The sequence below is a fragment of the Nansenia antarctica genome (assembly GCF_963989245.1).
Source record: "Nansenia antarctica genome assembly, chromosome: 11".
NCBI lineage: Eukaryota > Metazoa > Chordata > Actinopteri > Argentiniformes > Microstomatidae > Nansenia > Nansenia antarctica.
In genome coordinates this window covers 16,378,344-16,398,185 of record NC_137681.1, presented here as the reverse complement: position 1 = coordinate 16,398,185, position 19,842 = coordinate 16,378,344, and the positions used below count along the sequence as shown (strand labels likewise).

The 19,842-nt window shown below is 45.6% G+C and overlaps 3 protein-coding genes across 3 annotated transcripts in view; 2 read left to right on the top strand and 1 right to left on the bottom strand.

Annotated features, from left to right (window-relative positions):
- rbp4 (retinol binding protein 4, plasma) overlaps positions 1-19,842 on the top strand; it is a 170,468-nt gene that overhangs the window by 35,880 nt on the left and 114,746 nt on the right. The gene's annotated exons all lie outside the window — the stretch shown is intronic.
- On the bottom strand, positions 1,230-2,498 carry drd6b (dopamine receptor D6b; the record flags this gene model as incomplete). Its single annotated transcript, XM_080542341.1, has 1 exon — positions 1,230-2,498. The coding sequence occupies exon 1, from the start codon at positions 2,331-2,333 to the stop codon at positions 1,230-1,232; it is 1,104 nt and encodes a 367-aa protein (XP_080398467.1). The 5' UTR covers positions 2,334-2,498.
- tbc1d12b (TBC1 domain family, member 12b) lies at positions 5,643-19,570 on the top strand. Its single transcript, XM_080541618.1, has 13 exons — positions 5,643-6,336; positions 7,262-7,370; positions 11,398-11,525; positions 12,448-12,530; positions 12,945-13,062; positions 13,462-13,568; positions 14,318-14,398; positions 15,357-15,448; positions 15,670-15,741; positions 16,549-16,677; positions 17,019-17,128; positions 17,293-17,554; positions 18,432-19,570. Exons 1-13 carry the CDS (start codon positions 5,795-5,797, stop codon positions 18,498-18,500), a joined length of 1,902 nt encoding a protein of 633 aa, XP_080397744.1. The 5' UTR covers positions 5,643-5,794; the 3' UTR covers positions 18,501-19,570.

Sequence of the window (19,842 nt, the reverse complement as noted above, 5' to 3'; positions counted from 1 at the left end):
GTCCCTAAGAACTTCTATCGCCCCCCTTGTACTGTTTCTCTATTCCTCCAGTAAAAAATAAATAAATAAAGGTTTTAGAAGAAGGTGGTAGAAGAAGGTTTCTCCTTCTATCAATGGCCCCGGGCCTGAGCTAGATTACTCTTCCTGCCACGAATGGTGGACATTCACATGCTTAGCATTCATAAATTCAAATGTATTGATTGTAAGTCGCTTTGGAATAAGGCGTCTGCTAAATGCCAAAAATGTAAATGTAAAAAAATTAAATGGGATGGGGGTGGGGGGGTGCATAGTGGAGAAATGTCACACATGTGGCATAAGAAGTAGTGCTAGACTGGCAGCCAAGCAATTACCATCTGTTGCTTGTCAGGCGTCAGCCATTCATACAGGTTTTACAGCCTGCAGGCATGCAGCCAATGACTTGTTTAATAGGTCCAACTTCTCATCTCTAACGCTAAATGTATTACAGTATGTGTTTGCATTAGGGGAATTTTTTAACTGCCTCACTTTACAAAAAATGATATTGCTGCAAAGGTTTAATGGACTTTCTTTCTCTATTGGCTTTGTTTTCATATTGCATGTTTTGCCAACCTGTGCTCTTCCCTCTCTGCATCCCTCCTGAAGTGGGTACTGTAGCCTAGATAGCGACATTCAGTAGCATTCTGCAATATAACCACCCATAATTGCCACAGCAATTAACAGGCAATTATCTTTAATTATACTACTTAGACTGCATCTTATAACATGAAAGACTCACCCATGACACATGCACAAGGTTGGTGGCTCTTTTTATTTATTTTTATTTTTTACAAAATGTCATCAAGAAGTCTGGTAAAATTCACAATTCTACTGACAAACATGAGTGACCTTTATTAAAGCCGGGATTTGCAAGATTTGCACAATTGATAAGGTCAATGTAGAAGTAATTGCAGTAATGATAATCAATAATCATTATGGTATCTAATTAGGCTAGTCTTTTCTTTGTATTTTTACTAGTAGCTAATTCAAACGTTTTATGTAGGCCTTCCAAAATGTAGGCAATGTCGTGGTATGTTGTATAGAATAAAAAACAACAACATTGTGTGTATTGCCCTTTAGGAGACTTGTCATACAGATAATCACAATGCCCTCATATTACAAACTGGGGCTGGATTTTGTTGAGTAGCTAGGCTTTAACAAAAAAAAAAAGACAAATGAACAACATGTTAAATCTATAGTAACTTATAGGCTACTTAGTTGCACAGGTCATGTATTTGACCTGGAATTACATAAGACTCATTGGGCCCAGACGAAGTAAACGGCATCATATCTAATGATATGTCTGCCTCACACTCAAACATTAGTATGGCAGGCAGGGGAAGGTTTCTTTGGTTACGCGAAGTATTTGAGATAACCGAGACTTTGTCAATGTCCAACTCCTCACCGTTGTGAGAGACGAGGGGTAGACGTTGCGCAGCGACAGTGGCAGGTGCGTCTTTCTGGAGCGTTGTGTCGTGGTGGTATGACACCAACTCATTGCTGAAATTAACAGCCTCTACTGTTGAAGAGGAACAATATCTGTTACAACCCAGAATGGTGGAAAACGCTTTTCTGAAATCAGCATTGAACGCGTAGATGACTGGGTTTAAAGATGAATTGGCCCATCCAAACCACACAAAGATGTTGAATGTGGTGTCACTTACGCACAGGGGGTCACCAACCTTGATAGGGTCACAAAACGGCACCATGCAGTTCAGCACGAAAAAGGGCAGCCAGCAAAATACGAATACTCCCATTATAATAGAGAGGGTCTTCAAAACCTTTGTTTCCTTTTTAAAGGTTGTTTTGAAGTAGTTCTCGTCGTTTGCCTGCTGGTGGTTCTGTGCGTGTTCCACTGCTCTCTCCAACGAGGATATTCTTCTAATCTGGGTTTGCGCAATTCGGTAGATCCGCGTGTAAGTGCCAACCATAATAACTACCGGAATGTAAAAACTTATCAGTGAGGAGGATATCGCATATGTCCTGTTCAAGCTTGCGTTGCAGTCCTCAATTTCATCAGTGCTATTATACATTGTAGCATTTTCCTCTTCTGCCTTGTGCCAGTTTAGCTGAACAGGGATGAAGGAGATTAGGATGGAGAGAGTCCATGCCACCCCGATCATCACGAAGGCGAATCTTTGAGTCATTATACGCTCGTATCGAAAAGGACTCGAAATTGCCCAGTATCTGTCCATACTTATTATACACAGATTGAGGATAGATGCGGTGGAGCACATGATGTCAAAAGCTATCCAAGTGTCGCAGAAGCTTCCAAAAAGCCAACACCCAGCCACCTCCGACACAGCCTTCCATGGCATCACCAGGACGGCCACGAAAAGATCGGACAGCGCCAAAGAGATGACAAAGAAATTGGTTACCTTGGACCTCAGGTGTCGAAATTTGATCACGGCGGCGCACACGAGCGTGTTCCCAAGCAGCGTGGAGACGATCAGGACAAACAGGACGCAACCGGTGAGCGCGCGGACACTGATCCCGGCGCTGTCCGATCCAGAACCCGCGGCATGGACGCGACTTTCATTGTTTGATCTCTCCATTGACAACTAATTTCTCAGCTTTTCTGTGCATATTAAAGTTGTATGATCTTCTCGGCTGGCGTTCACTGTATCCATGCTATAACCAATGACGCTCTCCACTTGTTTTTTTTATGTCCACTTGCTCGTCTTCAGGTGTGCGTAATTTCTTTGAATTGCATGATTTTTATTTCAAGATAACTATCCACTCAACAATAGCCATTCGGTAAGGTGTACACAGCCTGTCTCTATAGCCTACACTCGCTCCTCGTCCCTTTTTATGACACGGGTGAACAGTTGCAGTCGTTAAACAATGGTTGGAGGTTGGATTGCGACTCCTGGAGCTGCTTAACAATCCGTCAGGGCATTGATTCATTGATTGCGTATATATGACGAAAACATATAGGCCTAGTAGGTCTATGTTCAGAAAACATCACTTTAGTAACATTGGGAAATAGTCACTTCAAGTTAATGATGTTGTTTAACTGCAGTAATAACACAGATATTCGCAGTTAAAATCGTGTTCGAATGTATGCAGAATTTGAGATGGTTCAAGACATTAAGTCATAAAAACACATTTAACCCTCTATTGCAGCATGAATTATTACTTAAACGATACAAAACAATTCATGCGTTGTTATTACTGTTTTTATTACTTACTATTTATAACTAAATTAAATGGATAATACTGAATGAGAATGATTACATTAAATGTGAAATACATTTGTTTTTGATCAAGAAAATTATGTCCCCGAGTCTTTGTATAGGTGTCTACGATGTTATTATTATTACCATACATTCTAAATAACAATTGTTAAATTATATTAATTGTAACTGTGTACATATTGCATTATACATTTCACAAATACATTTTGTTTAGCCATATGGCAACAATTTACTAACTACACCCCTTTAAACATTTAGAATATATAGTTTTTTTTCTTTATTATTTATGCAATTCAAAGTAATAAAAACACACTAAAACATTTGTATCATGTTTAAGTAATAATTAATCCAATAGAGGGTTAATGCTCACAAGGCCTATTAACATTACATAGTTCAACAACAAAAAAACGGATTTAAAAAATCCTATGCTGCGTTCGTAAATTCGCCCGAGCGCACAGTGGGTTCAACGTCATAAAGCGACCAAGTAATTTGATTGGACAAGAGGCAGTCACGTGGACGCTCCGGCGCTCTCGGACCGAATTTACGAACGCGGCTCTAATCAATTCTCATTCATCATTGTACGTTATCCGTGCCCAGGTGGTGGGTTCCCTGTCCATGGTTCTGAAAGTGCGCTCGCGATCTACCAGTCTAGAACAAGGACAAACCCCAATGGCTAAATCAACTCAAACTATATTGTAAGTAAAGTAAGTAAGTAAGTAAGTAAGTAAGTAAGTAAGTAAGTAAGTATGTAAGTATGAATGAATGAATGAAAGCTTTATTTCGAACATGTGAAAAAAGAAATAGTCATAACAACAAAAAATAAAACAAAAACAAGAAAAAACAAAACAAAACAAAAAACACTATTTACTTAACATGTTCGAAAAGGAGTAAAGTAAGTAAAGCTTTATTTATATAGCACCTTGCATACAAGAAATGCAGCTCAAAGTGCTTTACAACAGGAATAAGAACATAACGTGAATATAAAAACATATATAAAAACATATACATGCATAGAATGAATATAAAAGCAGGGGAACACACTAAAAAGAAAAGGTAAAACATTGTTTGCGCTCTCTTGATTGATTGATTGATTGATTGAAAACTTTATTAGAAGATTTGCAGAAGTAGGTACATGAAAGTACATATTACATACAAGGTCAACTAACAGGATAAAAACCCAAGAAAGCCACTGGCTTATTTCAATTGGGGTCCTTGATAGGGCAACCTTCTCCACCTCGGAGAGACTGATTGTTTCCCATCTTCACACCAACTTAAATCCTTTGCCTATGAAAATATTTACTACCACTTGCCTAATGGCAAGACTGGGCTTTATTTTATTTCCACAGTCAAAAGAGTCCCTTTACAATAAACCTACTCATCGAAGGAAACTCCCACCGGATGGATGAACACTAAAACAACTGTCGATACTATTGTTGAAAACTAGTGCTGGATCATTGTGCTGGACACAGACGTCATAGCTCCGTGCGGCCAGCAGGTGTCGCTACATCCCACATTTCCCCCCTTGGCTTGGCCTCTTCGTCTCTCCCTACGTCATTGGAATCTCAAAATGGCTTCCGTTCACAGTCACAGCGGAGGCGCCTGCCGGTTTTCCTATCAGGAGGAGTGATGAACGACCAGTGGACTGTCGCATTATTTGTTTACTTGGCTTGGCAATCGGAATAACATTCGCAGTTTTCATTGCGTCTTTTTAGAAGAAATGAAGGATAATGCATCAGTGAGATTACTACTATCATGATCAACCTACAAGGCACACGGAGATCATCCAAGCGAGCGGTGCCGATTCAACCACCACAGCTGGTTTGGGGAGTGTGAATGATATGGAAAAGGCAGAGAATGGGTCTTCTCAACCGGCTTTGTCTGCAGATGTGAACGAGAAGGGGACCACCTGCACATCTCTCCACCGATCGTCTGCCTCCACAACATCTCCTCTTTTTAATGTCAACAACGGGGATGAAACCGGGACTACGAAGATGTTCGATCTGGTAGGTGAGATCTCACCCGATGTGTCTCACAAATGTGTCGTCGTTTCTGAGCCATGTAGCGACCCCTCAAACAGACTTACTGATACTGAAACAGCCCAGGCACGGAGCATGGCCATGGGGGCGGATAGAGCCCTGTTCTCCTCCAGCTTTATCGTTAAGGAAGACCACCGAGAGGAAACGGACGTGGATGATCATGCCCTCCAGGGACTCTCTCTGGCCGAGCAAAGCCAGGATTCCTCCCATCGTTCACAGCTGAATGGACAGCATCAGCATAGCTGCACCACTCACACAGCCTCGCCACGGACAGGTCCCGAGACAGGACTCTCGAATGGGGACCCTGGGGACTGTGGCATACAGGAGAACCTCAGCGGTGATGCTGTTGGTACCAATGCGGTGATGCTGTTTCAGCCTGACCACAACCGGACCACTGACAAGGGGGTTAAAGTGGCAAATGGTGGATTATTGATCGGACAAAGCAGCAGCAGAGCCACATTGCACACAGACTCAGGGGCTGTGTTACCTGTGACACATTCCGATGGAGCTGAAGACACCTGTCCTTCTGACCCCCCACAGCTGGAAATGCCCTCTGCATCATCTGCAGCGAGCGACGTTCACAGTCAGGAACCCTGTCGTGTTAGAGAGGAGCCTGACATCACAGGGGTCCAGCCTAGAACTCAGGCAGCGAGTGACGAACATCTAGGCCTACCTGATAACCCCAACATCCCCTCTCGAGGTTTAGACCTACCATCCAGGCCAACACATGCCGGAGCCACCAGGAGCCCCGAATCAGCCGCCACCAGGCAGGCTGGGGAGAATGCCTCAGACCCGGGCCTCTTCTCCTCCATCTCCCCAAGGCCCCTAGTAGCCCTCAGAACTATGCCCAACAGCGTCAGCTACAACTCTGCCCCTCTCAGCCCAGAGGACGACGAGATGTTCCTGGAGGCCACGGGGGGCCATTGTGAACTCAGGTTCATGGACGTCAGTTTGAGCTCCAGGAACACCTACGAGTCCAGCAGGCGTCAGAGCGCCCCCGGAGACATCCCAGAGGGTCTGGCTGTGGTGGAATCCTCAGAGTTGGCCCTACAGTCGAAAAAAACAGGGATTGCGGAGTACTTTGGCAGGTAGCTAAACCAGATATAGTACTTTGTAGTCGGGGGGGGGGGGGGTGACCAGAGGATTCTTTGCCAAGACAAGAGATGAGCCAAAGCTTTTTCGATTACATGTATTGTACCTTAGGGGAGGCTTGGGGAGGTGGAAATCAGAGCATGGGGCTCCTTGTTCCATTACACACAGTAGAATGAGCCTGTCCTCTGAGTTCTACCTCCACCAGCCTCAAGCTGTACACTAGTAACATGATGTTACTCTCCACACACACTTCCACCATGGTGACCAATGCACATGGACTTAATCTTAACAACACACAGGCCAAAAAAAGATAGATAGATAGATAGATAGTCTGCTGTATGGTTTGTCATTGCAATGCCCAGTCAACCATCAAGGCAGTCACTGCCATTAGCCTTGCCCTTCTAACAGAGAGTTGTGTGTCTTAGTCCTGTAACACCACACCACGACCTCGTGAACAAAGCCAGAACTAGGTCTCCGTCTCATTCAACATTTAGAGGAGGCTGAGGCCCGGTGAAAACGGAGCCAAGTGCAGTGAATACCCTGATATTGGGTGTTCCCTGATACTACCATCCTCCCAAATGCGTAGGCCTGTAGAGTTCATGTTAGTTGATCTCAAAACAGGGAAGGTCATTTGTGACCACATGTGACAGTCTATCACCCCAGTTCACAGTTTATTCTTTTTGACAGATTAAAAGCCTATGACCGACACTGAGCGGCACTGTACGTAATTGAACATCATGCGGCAGGAGAAATGGGTGCAAGTGAAATGACTCATGAGCCTACATCCTCGATCGATTTCTCAATAGTTCTGACTCATCGAAAACTTTTTGCTGCGAGGGGATTAAAATAGATCCGTGTCATCACGATGATTACTGCTTACTGTACTGTGTGTGTTGACCCTAACGCGTTGTCTCTCGTCAGGAGTCTGTTCTCCAAGAAGCAGAGAGATCACAGCGTCCCCGGGTGGAAGCTGTTTGGAAAAGTCCCGCTGAGGGAGAGTCCCTCCAAAGACTCCAGGACCATACAGCAGGTTGGTCTGCTGACTTCAGGGGAGGCTGGTGGCGGTAGAAATCAGAGGACGCTCATTGTAAATGCATGAAATGGAGGAATGGTACTTGGTCAGACACAAATTCCTCATTCCATTCCATGCATTACAATGAGCCTGTCCTCCGATGTCTACCTCCATCAGCCTCCACTGGTTGACGTCCAGTGTGGTATCTGGATCAAGGCTACGTCCAGAAACAGAAAACATCCCCGTACCTGTATAACTAACAGGACTGATCAGTAGGACCCCTATTGGCTTAAGTGAGCGGTGAACGTTCCACCTATCCAGTAATGGGACAAAGTGAAGTTGATGTCCTGTCCCATCAGACCTCTAGGCCTGCTTGTTCAGTCCTTTTGGATACAGTGGTGAATGTTCAGGATGAAGGTACTAGGGTTTGTTTATGGATAATGGTTAGTCATTGCTGGAAATTGGACATATTAACTTCCTGTTAACTGACCTTTTAACTTCCTGCACAGCTCTTGCATGGGAGAGAACGTGCCCTATGTTGAATGGGACGAGCTTGGAGTGTACCCACTGCCCTCTGTGTGTGTGTGTGTGTGTGTGTGTGTGTGTGTGTGTGTGTGTGTGTGTGTGTGTGCGCGTGTGTGCGTGCGTGTGTGCGTGCGTGCGTGTGTGCGCGTGTGTGTGCGTGTGTGTGTGTGTGCCAGTCATCCAGGAATGTAACTATGTTGTTTGAAGTCAAGGCAAATTCCAGTGGCTTAATATTTAACCCAGATCATTGTTCCCACATGCTAGACAGGATTACGTCCCTATTCATCTGCGTTGTGGCAGCCTTGCCTAACCTAGCTATATTAGCATGACAGAAAGACACGCAGCATACACCGCTAGCGATATTTAATCCCCAAAAAAGCCTCTAAGCAATTTACACCCCTCCCATTGAACCCCCTCGACACATTTACAGCTCTTTGTCTTGTGTCACAAGGTGTCCTATGATACAGACAGGGATAAGACTGCAGCTGTGTGCAGTAGTAGTACGCTATGTAATGAACAGCGCTCTTATCAGTTCCCCTCGTTGTCACGGTAACTCCTGAGTCACGACAGCCATACCTGTCTGACCAGCTAACCAACAGATAGCATCTTCTCCTCTCACAGCTCGGCTGGATTCTTTTAAGACCACATTTCTGGCTTGTCTTTTTTTAACGGAGCTTACGGTCATGAGGATGATCAAAATCAGTTCAGACGGAGCTTGTCTGCTTGTTCCAGATCTGTAATGCGCTTTAGCCCGTCCTTTGTCATCATCGCCGTTCCGAACGTTACAGATCTGGTGACCAGGCTAGGCTAGGCGAGAGAATAGGTCAAGAGTGTAGTGGAGCTGGATCATCGAGGCTGGAGTCTGGCAAGCAGGGCCCGTCTGTAGCAGCATCTGGTCAGGGTGCATCCTCCAGCTGGCCTCTATGCCTGGGGCTGGTTGGACAGACAGACAGACAGGCTGGTTGGTTGGACTGACAGGCTCGCTGTGTTGGGCTGACAGGCAGGGTAAGGAGTTGGCCTGCTGCCTGCTGTGTAAGGCCCTGGTGGGGAGCAAGCAAGCCAGTCTGTTCCCCATCATTAGGGGTGTGCTTGGTGTCCAGACCTTGGCCCACTTGCTCCCGCCCCCCTCCCTCTCTCCTTCCCTCCACCCTACAGCTCAAGTGTCACTAGTGAGAGGCACACTAGTGAGAGGCACTAATGCGCGTTTCCCTGCCATGATGGACACTATAAGCCAATTACATGTTTCCCTTCACTGGATTAGTTGTGGAGCTGGCTGCAGAAGGAGCTGACAGCAGCCTCTCTCATCGGGAGTCCCCCCCCCCTCCCATGCTAGTGAGATTAGCACACCTTTAGCTCAGCTAACTGGGGCTACTGCAGGGTTTGAGCAGGATATTGCCTGTCTGAGGGTATGTAATATGTCTCTTAAGATGTAGGCCCTACTGTAGCTTGGACGGTGAATTGATCTGCTGTGAAGCAGCTTGGCGATAAGGGACGTGTGTGTGAGAGTTCTCCAACAGATGCCCAGCAGGGGAGGCAGGTGAAGGTCGAAATTGGATGGACTGGCTCATTGTAATGCATGGGATTGGAATGAGGAATGTGTTTGATACCATTCCGGTATTCCATTCCATTCCATGCATTACAATGAGCTCGTCCTCCGATTTCTACGTCCACCAGCCTCTCGTGGGGCCCTTGCAGTGAAGTTGACCGTTTTACCGTATCAGTAGGTCTGGAAAGTCATAGGCATTTTAGCTCTGGTCTAAGATGACAATGATGATGCTCAAACTTGGTTACGCTATGCTGGTTGATTTAAGTCAAGTGTATGTTGCAAAACGTTTTTTCTGTATGATGATTTTCAACGTTTGATACAGACAGTTTGGTTCTTGTGTTTGAGGGCTTTAGCCCTATTTATTTAACTATTTTTTGTTGTTGTTATCAATTATTTATTGCAAAACAGTACACATGAAAAACTCACATTATTACACCAAACAAAATAAGTGTCTGTCCTGATTTTTTTTCTTCTTATCTAACCCCCCCCCCCCCCCCCACTATATTTATTTAACTTTTGAGTGCAAACTGTTTTCTTCTTCCTTCAGGAGAGTAACCCAGGCAGTCTCACGTCTGTGTCCACACCAAACCTCTTAAGCGCAGGGGTATGGACCGTCTCCTTCTCACTCTCAGTCTTCACTCTGCATGCAGAACTGCCGAGCAGCCATTTTCATTCAGCATCAAACATCTGCACCTCTCACGCCCCTGCCCATTATTGCCTTACAGTGCGGCGGAGGCCGGCGGAGGTAGAACTCAGAGGACAGGCTCATCGTAAATGCGTGGAACGGAGTCAGGAACGGTATCAAACACACCTTCATTTTCCGTTCCATCCATTAGAATGAGCCTCCCATTTCTACCTCCACCGGCCTCCCCAGCTCCAGTGCCTTAGCGTTGACAGGAAGGGGGAAATGCATAAAGAAGAGAAACCCAAACTAAGCAGTTTCTGGATCGTCCTCCATGATTTCAGGATCACGGTCCTTGACGCATCTCAAAGAACACTCTGCCTTTGTGCTGGGCTGCTGGCCATTGAAAAATATTCTTTATGTTTTCGATTTTTGTGTCCCAAAACTCCCTCAACTTGTTCCAAACTCACCGTATCTTAGCGTTATGGGATGGATGTCCAATGTAGGAGATGTATACTGTGTGTATCATCGTATTATTCTACTTGTCTTTAGCTGCTGTAACTGTTTACACCAGTGTCTGCGCTGGTGTTGGTAAAAACCCGCTCTCCACATTACGGGGGCCTCGCCTCCCCCACCCCCCCTCGTCACATTGTGCTGATAGCCCCCTTTGTAACTGCAGCCATAGACGTTTTGAGAGGAGCCGCAACACGAGACAATGTAGCCCATTTACAACACTGCCCTGGCAGGCTCCCGCAGTGTCAAAAGGTGACCCTTGTATTGTGTAGTAGTGGCTAGTGGGCCATGGCGATACATATTGTCCACAAGATATTCACACCAACTTGCACGAAACGGAGCCACATACAGCTTTAGACATCGGTCTGTGAACAATGGCGTTCTTGATCTACAGCAGTGTACCCAGAGGTACAGCTAGGCATTCTACCCTGCAGACATGGCTCATGTTAACACCCTTCTCCCACTACACACACACACACACACACACACACTCCACACTGTCTCACCCCCCATGACAACGCACTCTCCTAACCCTTCTCTTTTGTCCACATTCATAGCCATCGTCCACCCCCCCAACTCCCTTTCCTTCATCCTCTCCACGCCTTCCAGGCCACTGCTTGTCTGCCTGCATGGGGCCTTGTGATCTCCACAAGTCCGTCAGCTGATCGGTCCACCCCTTCGCCTCGCGGCTAACGCTAGCCCGTCTCTCCTAGTCTGTGAAATGTTTACCTCAGAAGGGCCGCTGGCGGCGGCGGTGTTGTTGCTGTTGTTCACAGCATGTATCTGGGGGAGGAGGTTTCCAGTGTTTATGGAAGTTGAGGTTTTTGATGTTCTTGCAGGAGTACGAGGCCAAGGCGGGGAAGGCGACGGAGGGGACCTCCCCCACTCAGCCCCAGCAGGGCCGCAGGAGGAACCTGGAGTTTGAGCCTCTGTCCACCACCGCCCTGATCCTGGAGGACAGACCCGCGTGAGTGTGCACACCTTACGGTATCTCCAGGGGAGGCTGGCGGAGGTGGACATGGGAGGGCCGGGCCTCATTGTAATGCTTGGAATGGAATGAGGTATGGTGTCAAACACCGTGCCCGTCACATGCATTACAATGAGCCCGTCCTCCCACCAACTACAGTATCTGCCATATCCCCTTTCTCTCACTCACTCTCACTCCATTCTCCCTCATATTTCTCCTTCACTCTTCATTTTGATATCCCCTGCCATCTCTCTCTTTTCTTTCTCTCACTTGCTCTCACTTTCGCTCTCTCTCTCTCTCCCCCTCCCTCCCTCCCTCCCTCTCTCTCTTGCCCTTTCTCACAGATTCTCCATTTCTTTCTTTCACTTCCTCTATCCTTGCGTCTTCTGAACAGTACTTTAGTTGTAAAAGCCAGAATAGGTCTAGAACAGAGGCCAGACATAAGCAGTTAATTTCGTTGTTTGGTACCTGTACTATATCAATGACAATAAAGACCATTCATTCATTCAGTTAGGCAGGCAGATATGCAGCCATGAAAAGTGTGTGTGTGTGTGTGTCTGTGTGTGTGTGTGTGTCTGTGTGTGTGTGTGTGTGTGTGTGCGTGCATGCGTGTCTGTGTGTGTGTGCTTGTGTTTGTGTGTCTGCTCAGCTGCTCTCCCTACTCCCCTCTCTCCCAAGACCTAAGCCACTCATTAAGAATCGATGGATGAAATCTGAGAGTGTTGCCTGACCTGTGACACACACACACACACACACACACACACACACACACACACACTCGGCAAAGCAACAAGTCTCTTTCTTTTTTTTCTTTTTATCTCAGGCTTCTTTTTAATGTCCCAGTTGCCGTGATATGCACTGATTACTGTGAAACTGACACTGACACTGACAGACATTGATACTCTCTCTCCTCCCCCCTCAGGAACCTTCCTGCCAAGTCTGTGGAGGAGGCCCAGAGGCACCGCCAGGAGTATGACGAGATGGTGGCCGAGGCCAAGAAGAGAGGTACTGAACTCCTCCCCCTCCCTTCCTCTTCCATCCATCCCTCTATCCGCCCCATCTGTCCCGACCAGCTCTCCAGATGCTGCAGCAGTTTATGGCAGCTGTTGCTGAATCCAGGACCATACATATACTCTGCAAACATGTACTATTTCTGTTTTCGGGTTGGTCGCTGACACCACTGTGGGTGAGGTGGCGACAGCAGCAGCGCTCACGTCGTATTTGCCCCCAATGAGTGGTTGAGTGAACGGCTGTATTGTTCCTCTCAATGTTTCTTCCTACCGGGGGAGTTTCTCCTGGTGTCCAGGAATTTTGTCAAAAAAGGGAATTTATTTTTTATTTTTACAGAATAAAACACACCATTAATTTGATGAAATGTTAGATGTATGGATTGAACCTTGAACCTTTACCCCCAAACAGAGCTGAAGGAGGCTCAGAGGAAGAAGAAGCAGATGAAGGAGAGGTTCAAACAGGAGGAGAGCATCGCTAACGCCATGGTGGTCTGGAACAATGACATCCTGCCCAACTGGGACAGCATGTGAGTTAACTACTGTGTCTCCACTTCCTCTCAAACAAACTTGCCCTAGAGTAGCCATGGTCACTGGTCAGTCAGTCAGTCAGTCACTGGTCAGTCTGTTGGCCAGTCAGTCAGTTAATCAGTCAGTCACCGGTTAGTCTGTCAGTCAGTCAGTAGTCAATCAATCAGTCAGTCAGTCAGTCCATCAGTCAGTCACTGGTTAGTCTGACAGTCAGTCAGTTAATCTATCACTGTTCAGTCAGTCGGCCAATCAGTCAGTCAGTCAGCCAGTCATTGGTTAGTCAGTCAGTCAGTTGTCACTGTTCAGTCAGTCAGTCAGTCAGTCAGTCAGTCAGCTAGTCAGTCATTGAGTCCATCCGTCATTGAGTCATTGATCAGTTTTGTGCTTCCCTCCTGCAGGCGTAACACCAGGCGGGTGAGGGAGCTGTGGTGGCAGGGTCTGCCCCCCAACGTCAGAGGGAAGGTCTGGAGCCTGGCCATCGGCAACGAGCTCAACATCACCTCAGGTACGCTACGGTCCGCTCTCACTCTCATTACTCACAATATGGCATGTTCAGTGTATTAATTAGTTAGTAATACAATACAATACAATACAGGAGTTAGTAATACAATAGTACAGTAATGATGAATGATAATGAATTAGAGTAGGAAATACACATGGTTTGTGGCAAGTTTGCTCCTGAGAAGTCTGAAAATAACCCAGCAAATGCCATCACGAAGATAAAAAACTAATCAGAATTATGATCAGACTTGCATTACAGTACATTCTACTAAGTTATGGGATAGTTCACCCAGTTTTCATAATACACAATAGTAAAGCACCATAGAATGTATTTCTAACAAAGAGAATTGTTTGGAAAGAAAGAGAGTGTGATCTTTTTTTTTTTTAAGAAAGCAAGAGAGATTCGCTTTCAGTTCAGGCTGGAAAATATGACCACCCTGTTTTCTATGAAAGGAAGGAATTTCTGGATGCTTAACTTGCTTTACTGGCAGGAAGTGACTTTGTGTTTTTTTGCAAAAAAAAAAAAAAAAGAAGTAAAGAAGGCTGAGGCCGAGCTTAAGGAGCGGGAGGGAGATCCTCTTTCATTTCCTCATCTTCTTCTTTCTTATCTCTCTCTCTCTGTCTCTCTCTGTCTCTCTCTCTCTTGCTTCCCCCCCCCCCCTCTCTCGCTCTCTCTCTCTCTCCCCCTCTCTCTCTCTCTGTGTCTCTCTGTCTTTAATTTTCTCATCTTCTTTATTCTCTCTCTCTCTGCAGAACTGTATGAGATCTTCCTCTCCAGAGCCAAGGAGAGATGGAAGAGCTTTAGTGAGACAGGCTCAGAGAGTGAAGCCGACGGTAAGTCTGCGGGGGGATCCCAGTGAAACTCTTCACACAGCAAACTCTCCTGCCTAGTAGAGCGAGCTCAGATCCTTCATGCCAGACTCTCTCCCCCCCCCCCCCCCCCGCCCCTCCTCTCTTCCTTTGTGAAACACTGGTGTTTCCTCTGTGCTGCACATCTGAAGACCCTCCCCCCCAGTCTGGTGGTGACTTGCTGTCGACAGATCACCATCCCACAACATACACAGTATCCCCCTCCCCCCTCTGGCCATTTGCAGGGCTTTGTGGAAAAGAAAAACGAGAATTTGTTTTATTTATCCTCAGTGAGCGTCTGTTTCTACCATCATGTGAGAACTCAGCCTGCTGGTCCAGCGTTCAGAGCCAGTAACGACATACTGACTCCGGTGGAGGCTGGTGGTGGTAGAAATCGGAGGACGGGGCTCACTCTAATGCACGGTGACTCAGTGACGAGTGGTGCCTGCATTACAATGAGCCCGTCCTCCGATTTCTACCTCCACCAGCCTCCCCCCCCCCCCCCGACTGACTCCTTAAACATCTGTGGCTGATCAGACAAGGACTGTTTTTGCCAGTGAGAGAGTCTCAGGGAGACTGTCCAACAGGACTTAATGGAGCTGAACGCAGATATGCAGGATTTCTCTCCTGTCTGTTGGCATTGGTTTCGGTGTGACGAATCTCGGCGCCGTGTCAAGCCTGTTTGCGTTTGTCCAAGTCACTGCTTTTCTAAGCATAAGCAGTGCTGTAGATAGGCAAAACAAGCTGGAGGAGAAGCAAGTGTACTTTGCATTGATAGTTTCTCTAATGTCCAATGAAGGCTGGTGGAGGTAGAATACAATGCACCTTAATCTAAGCAAGTCATTTTTAACATTCTACTGCCACAGACTCGACAGGGCTTATTGTTTAACACAGTTCTGTTTTAACACATTGGATCCATTTTCTCATTGCGCTTCTATACTAGACGGGGCATCGTTGGCAGACAGAGAGTCCAGCCTGGATCTGATTAAGCTGGACATATCCCGCACCTTCCCTCCTCTCTATATCTTCCAGAAGGTACAGTACAGCTCCCCTACTGTGTGTGTGTGTGTGTGTGTGTGTGTGTGTGTGTGTGTGTGTGTGTGTGTGTGTGTGTGTTGGATGGGTGTGGGTGGGTGTGTGGGTGTATGTGTGTGCGTGAGAGTAACTCTGTGTGTTTTTATTATTGTGTGTGTGTTTTCATCTGCGTGTTTGCGTGCTCTATGTTATTTCTCATCCTCAGCTCCTCTCTTCCACAGGGTGGGCCATACCATGACCTCCTCCACAGTGTGCTGGGGGCCTACACCTGTTACAGACCTGACGTGGGATATGTAAGTCCATTGACACACACACACACACACACACACACACACATATATGCATAGACCTGTATAAATTGACACTTGCATTGATAGATATACACCTGCATTAACACACATACTTCTGTAGTATAGTTTACTTAAACACACACATGCATGGACTGTTATGGTATGGGTCTGTTCTCCTGACAGGGGGGGTTTATGACAACTTGTAAACACATCCTTTGTCTCAAGGGCCATATGTTTTTGCCTCAGGAAGTGCTGTCCCTATATGGGCATGTTAGAATGACTTCCTGTGAATCTGACCTGAACTTTAACCTGGAATGACTTTTAGGCCAGAGTGACATCATGTAAGGTCTGCCTAATTCTCACACCTCAAGCATCCATACAGTGAAGGTGATAGGCCATTGTTTACAACTGTATTTACATACTATTGTTTATAAATAAGGGTGTGGGCCCAGGGGGCCCTCTCTCTCCTCTCTGACCACCAGACCAGCTACCAGCTCTCATATCCTGTATACCTGTACTTTGTTTAAATAAATAGTCTTAAACTGCTCAGAACTATATTCTTCATTTATTAACCAACAAGAAGAAACCACACTTCCATTAATACACACCTGACCTGTAGTGTTTTCAGGGATGTGCTGATTGTGACCCATCTCTCTCTCTCTCTCTCTCTCTCTCTCTCTCTCTCTCTCTCTCTCTCTCTCTCTCTCTCTCTCTCTCTCTCTCTCTCTCTCTCTCTCTCTCTCTCTCTCTCTCTCTCTCTCTCTCTCTCTCTCTCTCTCTCTCTCTCTCTCTCTCTCTCTCCCCTCTCAGGTCCAGGGCATGTCCTTCATAGCTGCAGTCTTAATCCTCAACCTGGAAGAAGCTGATGCCTTCATCGCCTTTGCCAACCTGCTCAACAAGCCCTGTCAGCTGGCCTTCTTCAGAGTGGACCACGACCTGGTACGGCCCAGTTAGGCTTCTTCACAGTACAGTACAGGGCCCATCTGAACCGCATCTGAACTGTGCTTGCTCAGATATTTACCTTCCACCATTTCGGCAACTATGGTGGAAATGCGTAACCAGGCCAACCCAGTACAGCTCAGTTTGGCTTCTGTAAAAAACAGTATACAGATCTGGAATCAGGCTAAATTCCATTGGGTCTTCAGTGATAATTCTCTCACTGTATCCACTCTGGACATCTCGATGTCTCCTTCTCCCTCAGTCAGTGAACGAGCAGTCCTTGATCTATCTTTTTTTTCTCTCTCTCTCTCACTCTCCCCCTCTCCCTCTCCCTTCTATAGATGCTAAAGTACTTTGCTGCGTTTGAAGTGTTCTTTGAAGAGAACCTCCCAATACTGTTCAACCACTTCCAGAGTTCCAACCTCACCCCGGATCTCTATCTGATAGACTGGTGAGTAAACACTGAATGGGGGTGAGTGAAGCCTCTGATATACTGGCAATGCTGCGTTGGGATTGAAGCGCACAACATAACAGCCAAAATAGTTTACAGAGGTTACTCTAACAGCTACTAAACTCTGTGTGTGTGTTTGCGTTTGTGTGCGTGTGCGTGTACAGGATCTTCACCCTGTACAGTAAGTCCCTGCCGTTGGACGTGGCGTGCCGCGTGTGGGACGTGTTCTGCAGGGACGGGGAGGAGTTCCTGTTCCGGACGGGCCTGGGAATCCTGCGTCTGTACGAGGGGGTGCTGCTCCAGATGGACTTCATCCACAGCGCCCAGTTCCTCACACGTCTGCCTGAAGACATCGGCTCCGATAGGCTCTTCTCCTGCATCGCTGCCACGCCCATGCTCGCCAGCGGAAACAGGAAGTGGACGCAGGTCAGTTCCTCTTACACGCAGCAAGTCGGAAGTGGAGATGAGGAGGATGGATGGATGGATGGATGGATGGATGGATGGATGGATAGGTGGATGGAAGGATAGATGGATGATTTGACAGATATTTTATTTCACCCAGAGAGAAAGCTTAGGGCTGGTTTCACAGACGAGGCATAAGCCTAGTCCTGGACTAAATCACACTTTCAATGTAAAATCTCCATTGAAGATGTTTTTTAGTCTAGGATTAGGCTTAAGCCTTGTCTGTGAAACCGGCCCATTATGTAACACATTTCTATCTCAAAATGGCCATATCAGTCATTAAGACCTATGAAGTTCTAGTGTGCTGAATACGAAAGAGACACACTAGGAAGCAAGTAGAGAAGGAGGATGAAATACAAGGCTGCGTTTGTGGTGGAGCTGAGGCCATTTCTGGATTTTTCCTATTGTTTGAAGTGGGACACGTCGCCAGAACTCTTCTCAAATAGCCTGTAATTATGTCCAGGCTCTCATCACATGTCACTGCTGTGGCCAGGAGCAGTTTGGGAGTTGAACGTCACCCAGACACTGCACACAATACACAACAGGGGAGGCTGGTGGAGGTAGAAATTGGAGGACGGGCTATTGTAATGCATGGAATAGAATGAGGAATGGTATCAAACACACAATATGATTCCTTATTCCATCCCATGCATTACAATGAGCTTGTCTTCTGATTGATACCTCCACCAGCCTCCCCTGGATAATTCATCATAGAGAGTTATAGGTTATAAATGTTTTATCAAAAGCAGTGCTGTACGTGTTTATTTTTATTTATTTTTTATTTTTTTTATGTGCACAGCACCCCCTACAGGAATTGTAATGTTATCTCTCCTTTTGACAGGTTTTCAACGCATTGATAAAGGACAACAAGGACATGGACAAGAATACCAACCCAACACTAAAGAGTTAATGATTTAACTGTAGTTGCACATGACCACTCGTCAATGATTCTCCCTCCTGTGGTTTGAACTGAGAGCCGGTCATCGTCTCTCTGACGACATTTCCCCAAAAGACTGATGTCATACTTGAAGACTAGAAGACTCCAGACATCATCTCCAGTATTATTGAGTGTATTTATGATAGCGAGCATAATCATGACATATGTAGATGTCATGAACGGAGTCTAAGACTAGCACTAGAAATGTTTGAGGTAAGTTGGACTGAACAAGGATATTGAAATAGGCCCTTTGTTACACCTGTGGATTATTTGACTGCCTAAAACAAACTAAAGAAAGTGCACTCCCAACCATAGAGTTATGTGAATTTAGGGACCAAGACAATGTTACTATAACGAACAACTCTTAAGTGTATTCATTGACATTGAATATTATCTTACACATTTCACCACAACTAAAATACAGGTAATATGTTTTTCGCATTAAACACTATTTCCTGAAAGAATCAGGAATGGGTAATGATAGTTATACAATTATGAACTCAAATACAAATGTGCTCAATATGAAGTCTAGTGATTATTTTCCTCCTTGAATCCCATCTATGTGTGTGGGATTCGTTACGCAGGAAAAGACCCTTATCAAGTGCAATAGCGAACACAATAAGGCACATGAGATTCCAGTGTTTAATTCTATATTTAGCTTTTCTGAGTGTGGGATTCACAGTAAAGCTTTTGTATGTCTCTCAGTATGACCACGCGACAGCTTCAGTGCTCTTAGCTGTTGAAATAGGTTTTTTTGTGTGTGAATGAAAGAACAATGAGAAATTGTTTTATTATTAAAAAAAATACTTATTTATGAAACATAACACTCTTTTAAAACTTGGTCTATTATGTTTGTGTTGATCTATTGATACTTTACACTTGACCAAACACTTCTTTAACATATGTTGAGATGCAACATCGATTGAGTTGTTTTATTATTAAAAGCTGTAGTACTTGGTTTTACAGTACAGCTTTATACCTGGTTAAATATCATATATATTGAAATTGTAAATTGTATCATTTTCTCTGCATTTTTTCTATGCTCTGTCTATTGTACAGTTTTCATATCGAGTACTACTAAGTGAAAACATTTGTAAATATATTTGGAATGTACCTGTGTGATGCTGTATAAGACCAGAAGTTATGAATTATGTGAATAAATCAAAGATGAGAATTTCAACATTGTTACTGTTTATTTCCAGAGCTGGATAAAAACTCCACTGGTCGCCATCCAGGATCACACACACAAGCACAGTTCTGCGAGGTAGTCCTCCTCACCGCTAGGTGGCGGTATTTGTAAAGCTCTGGGGGAACT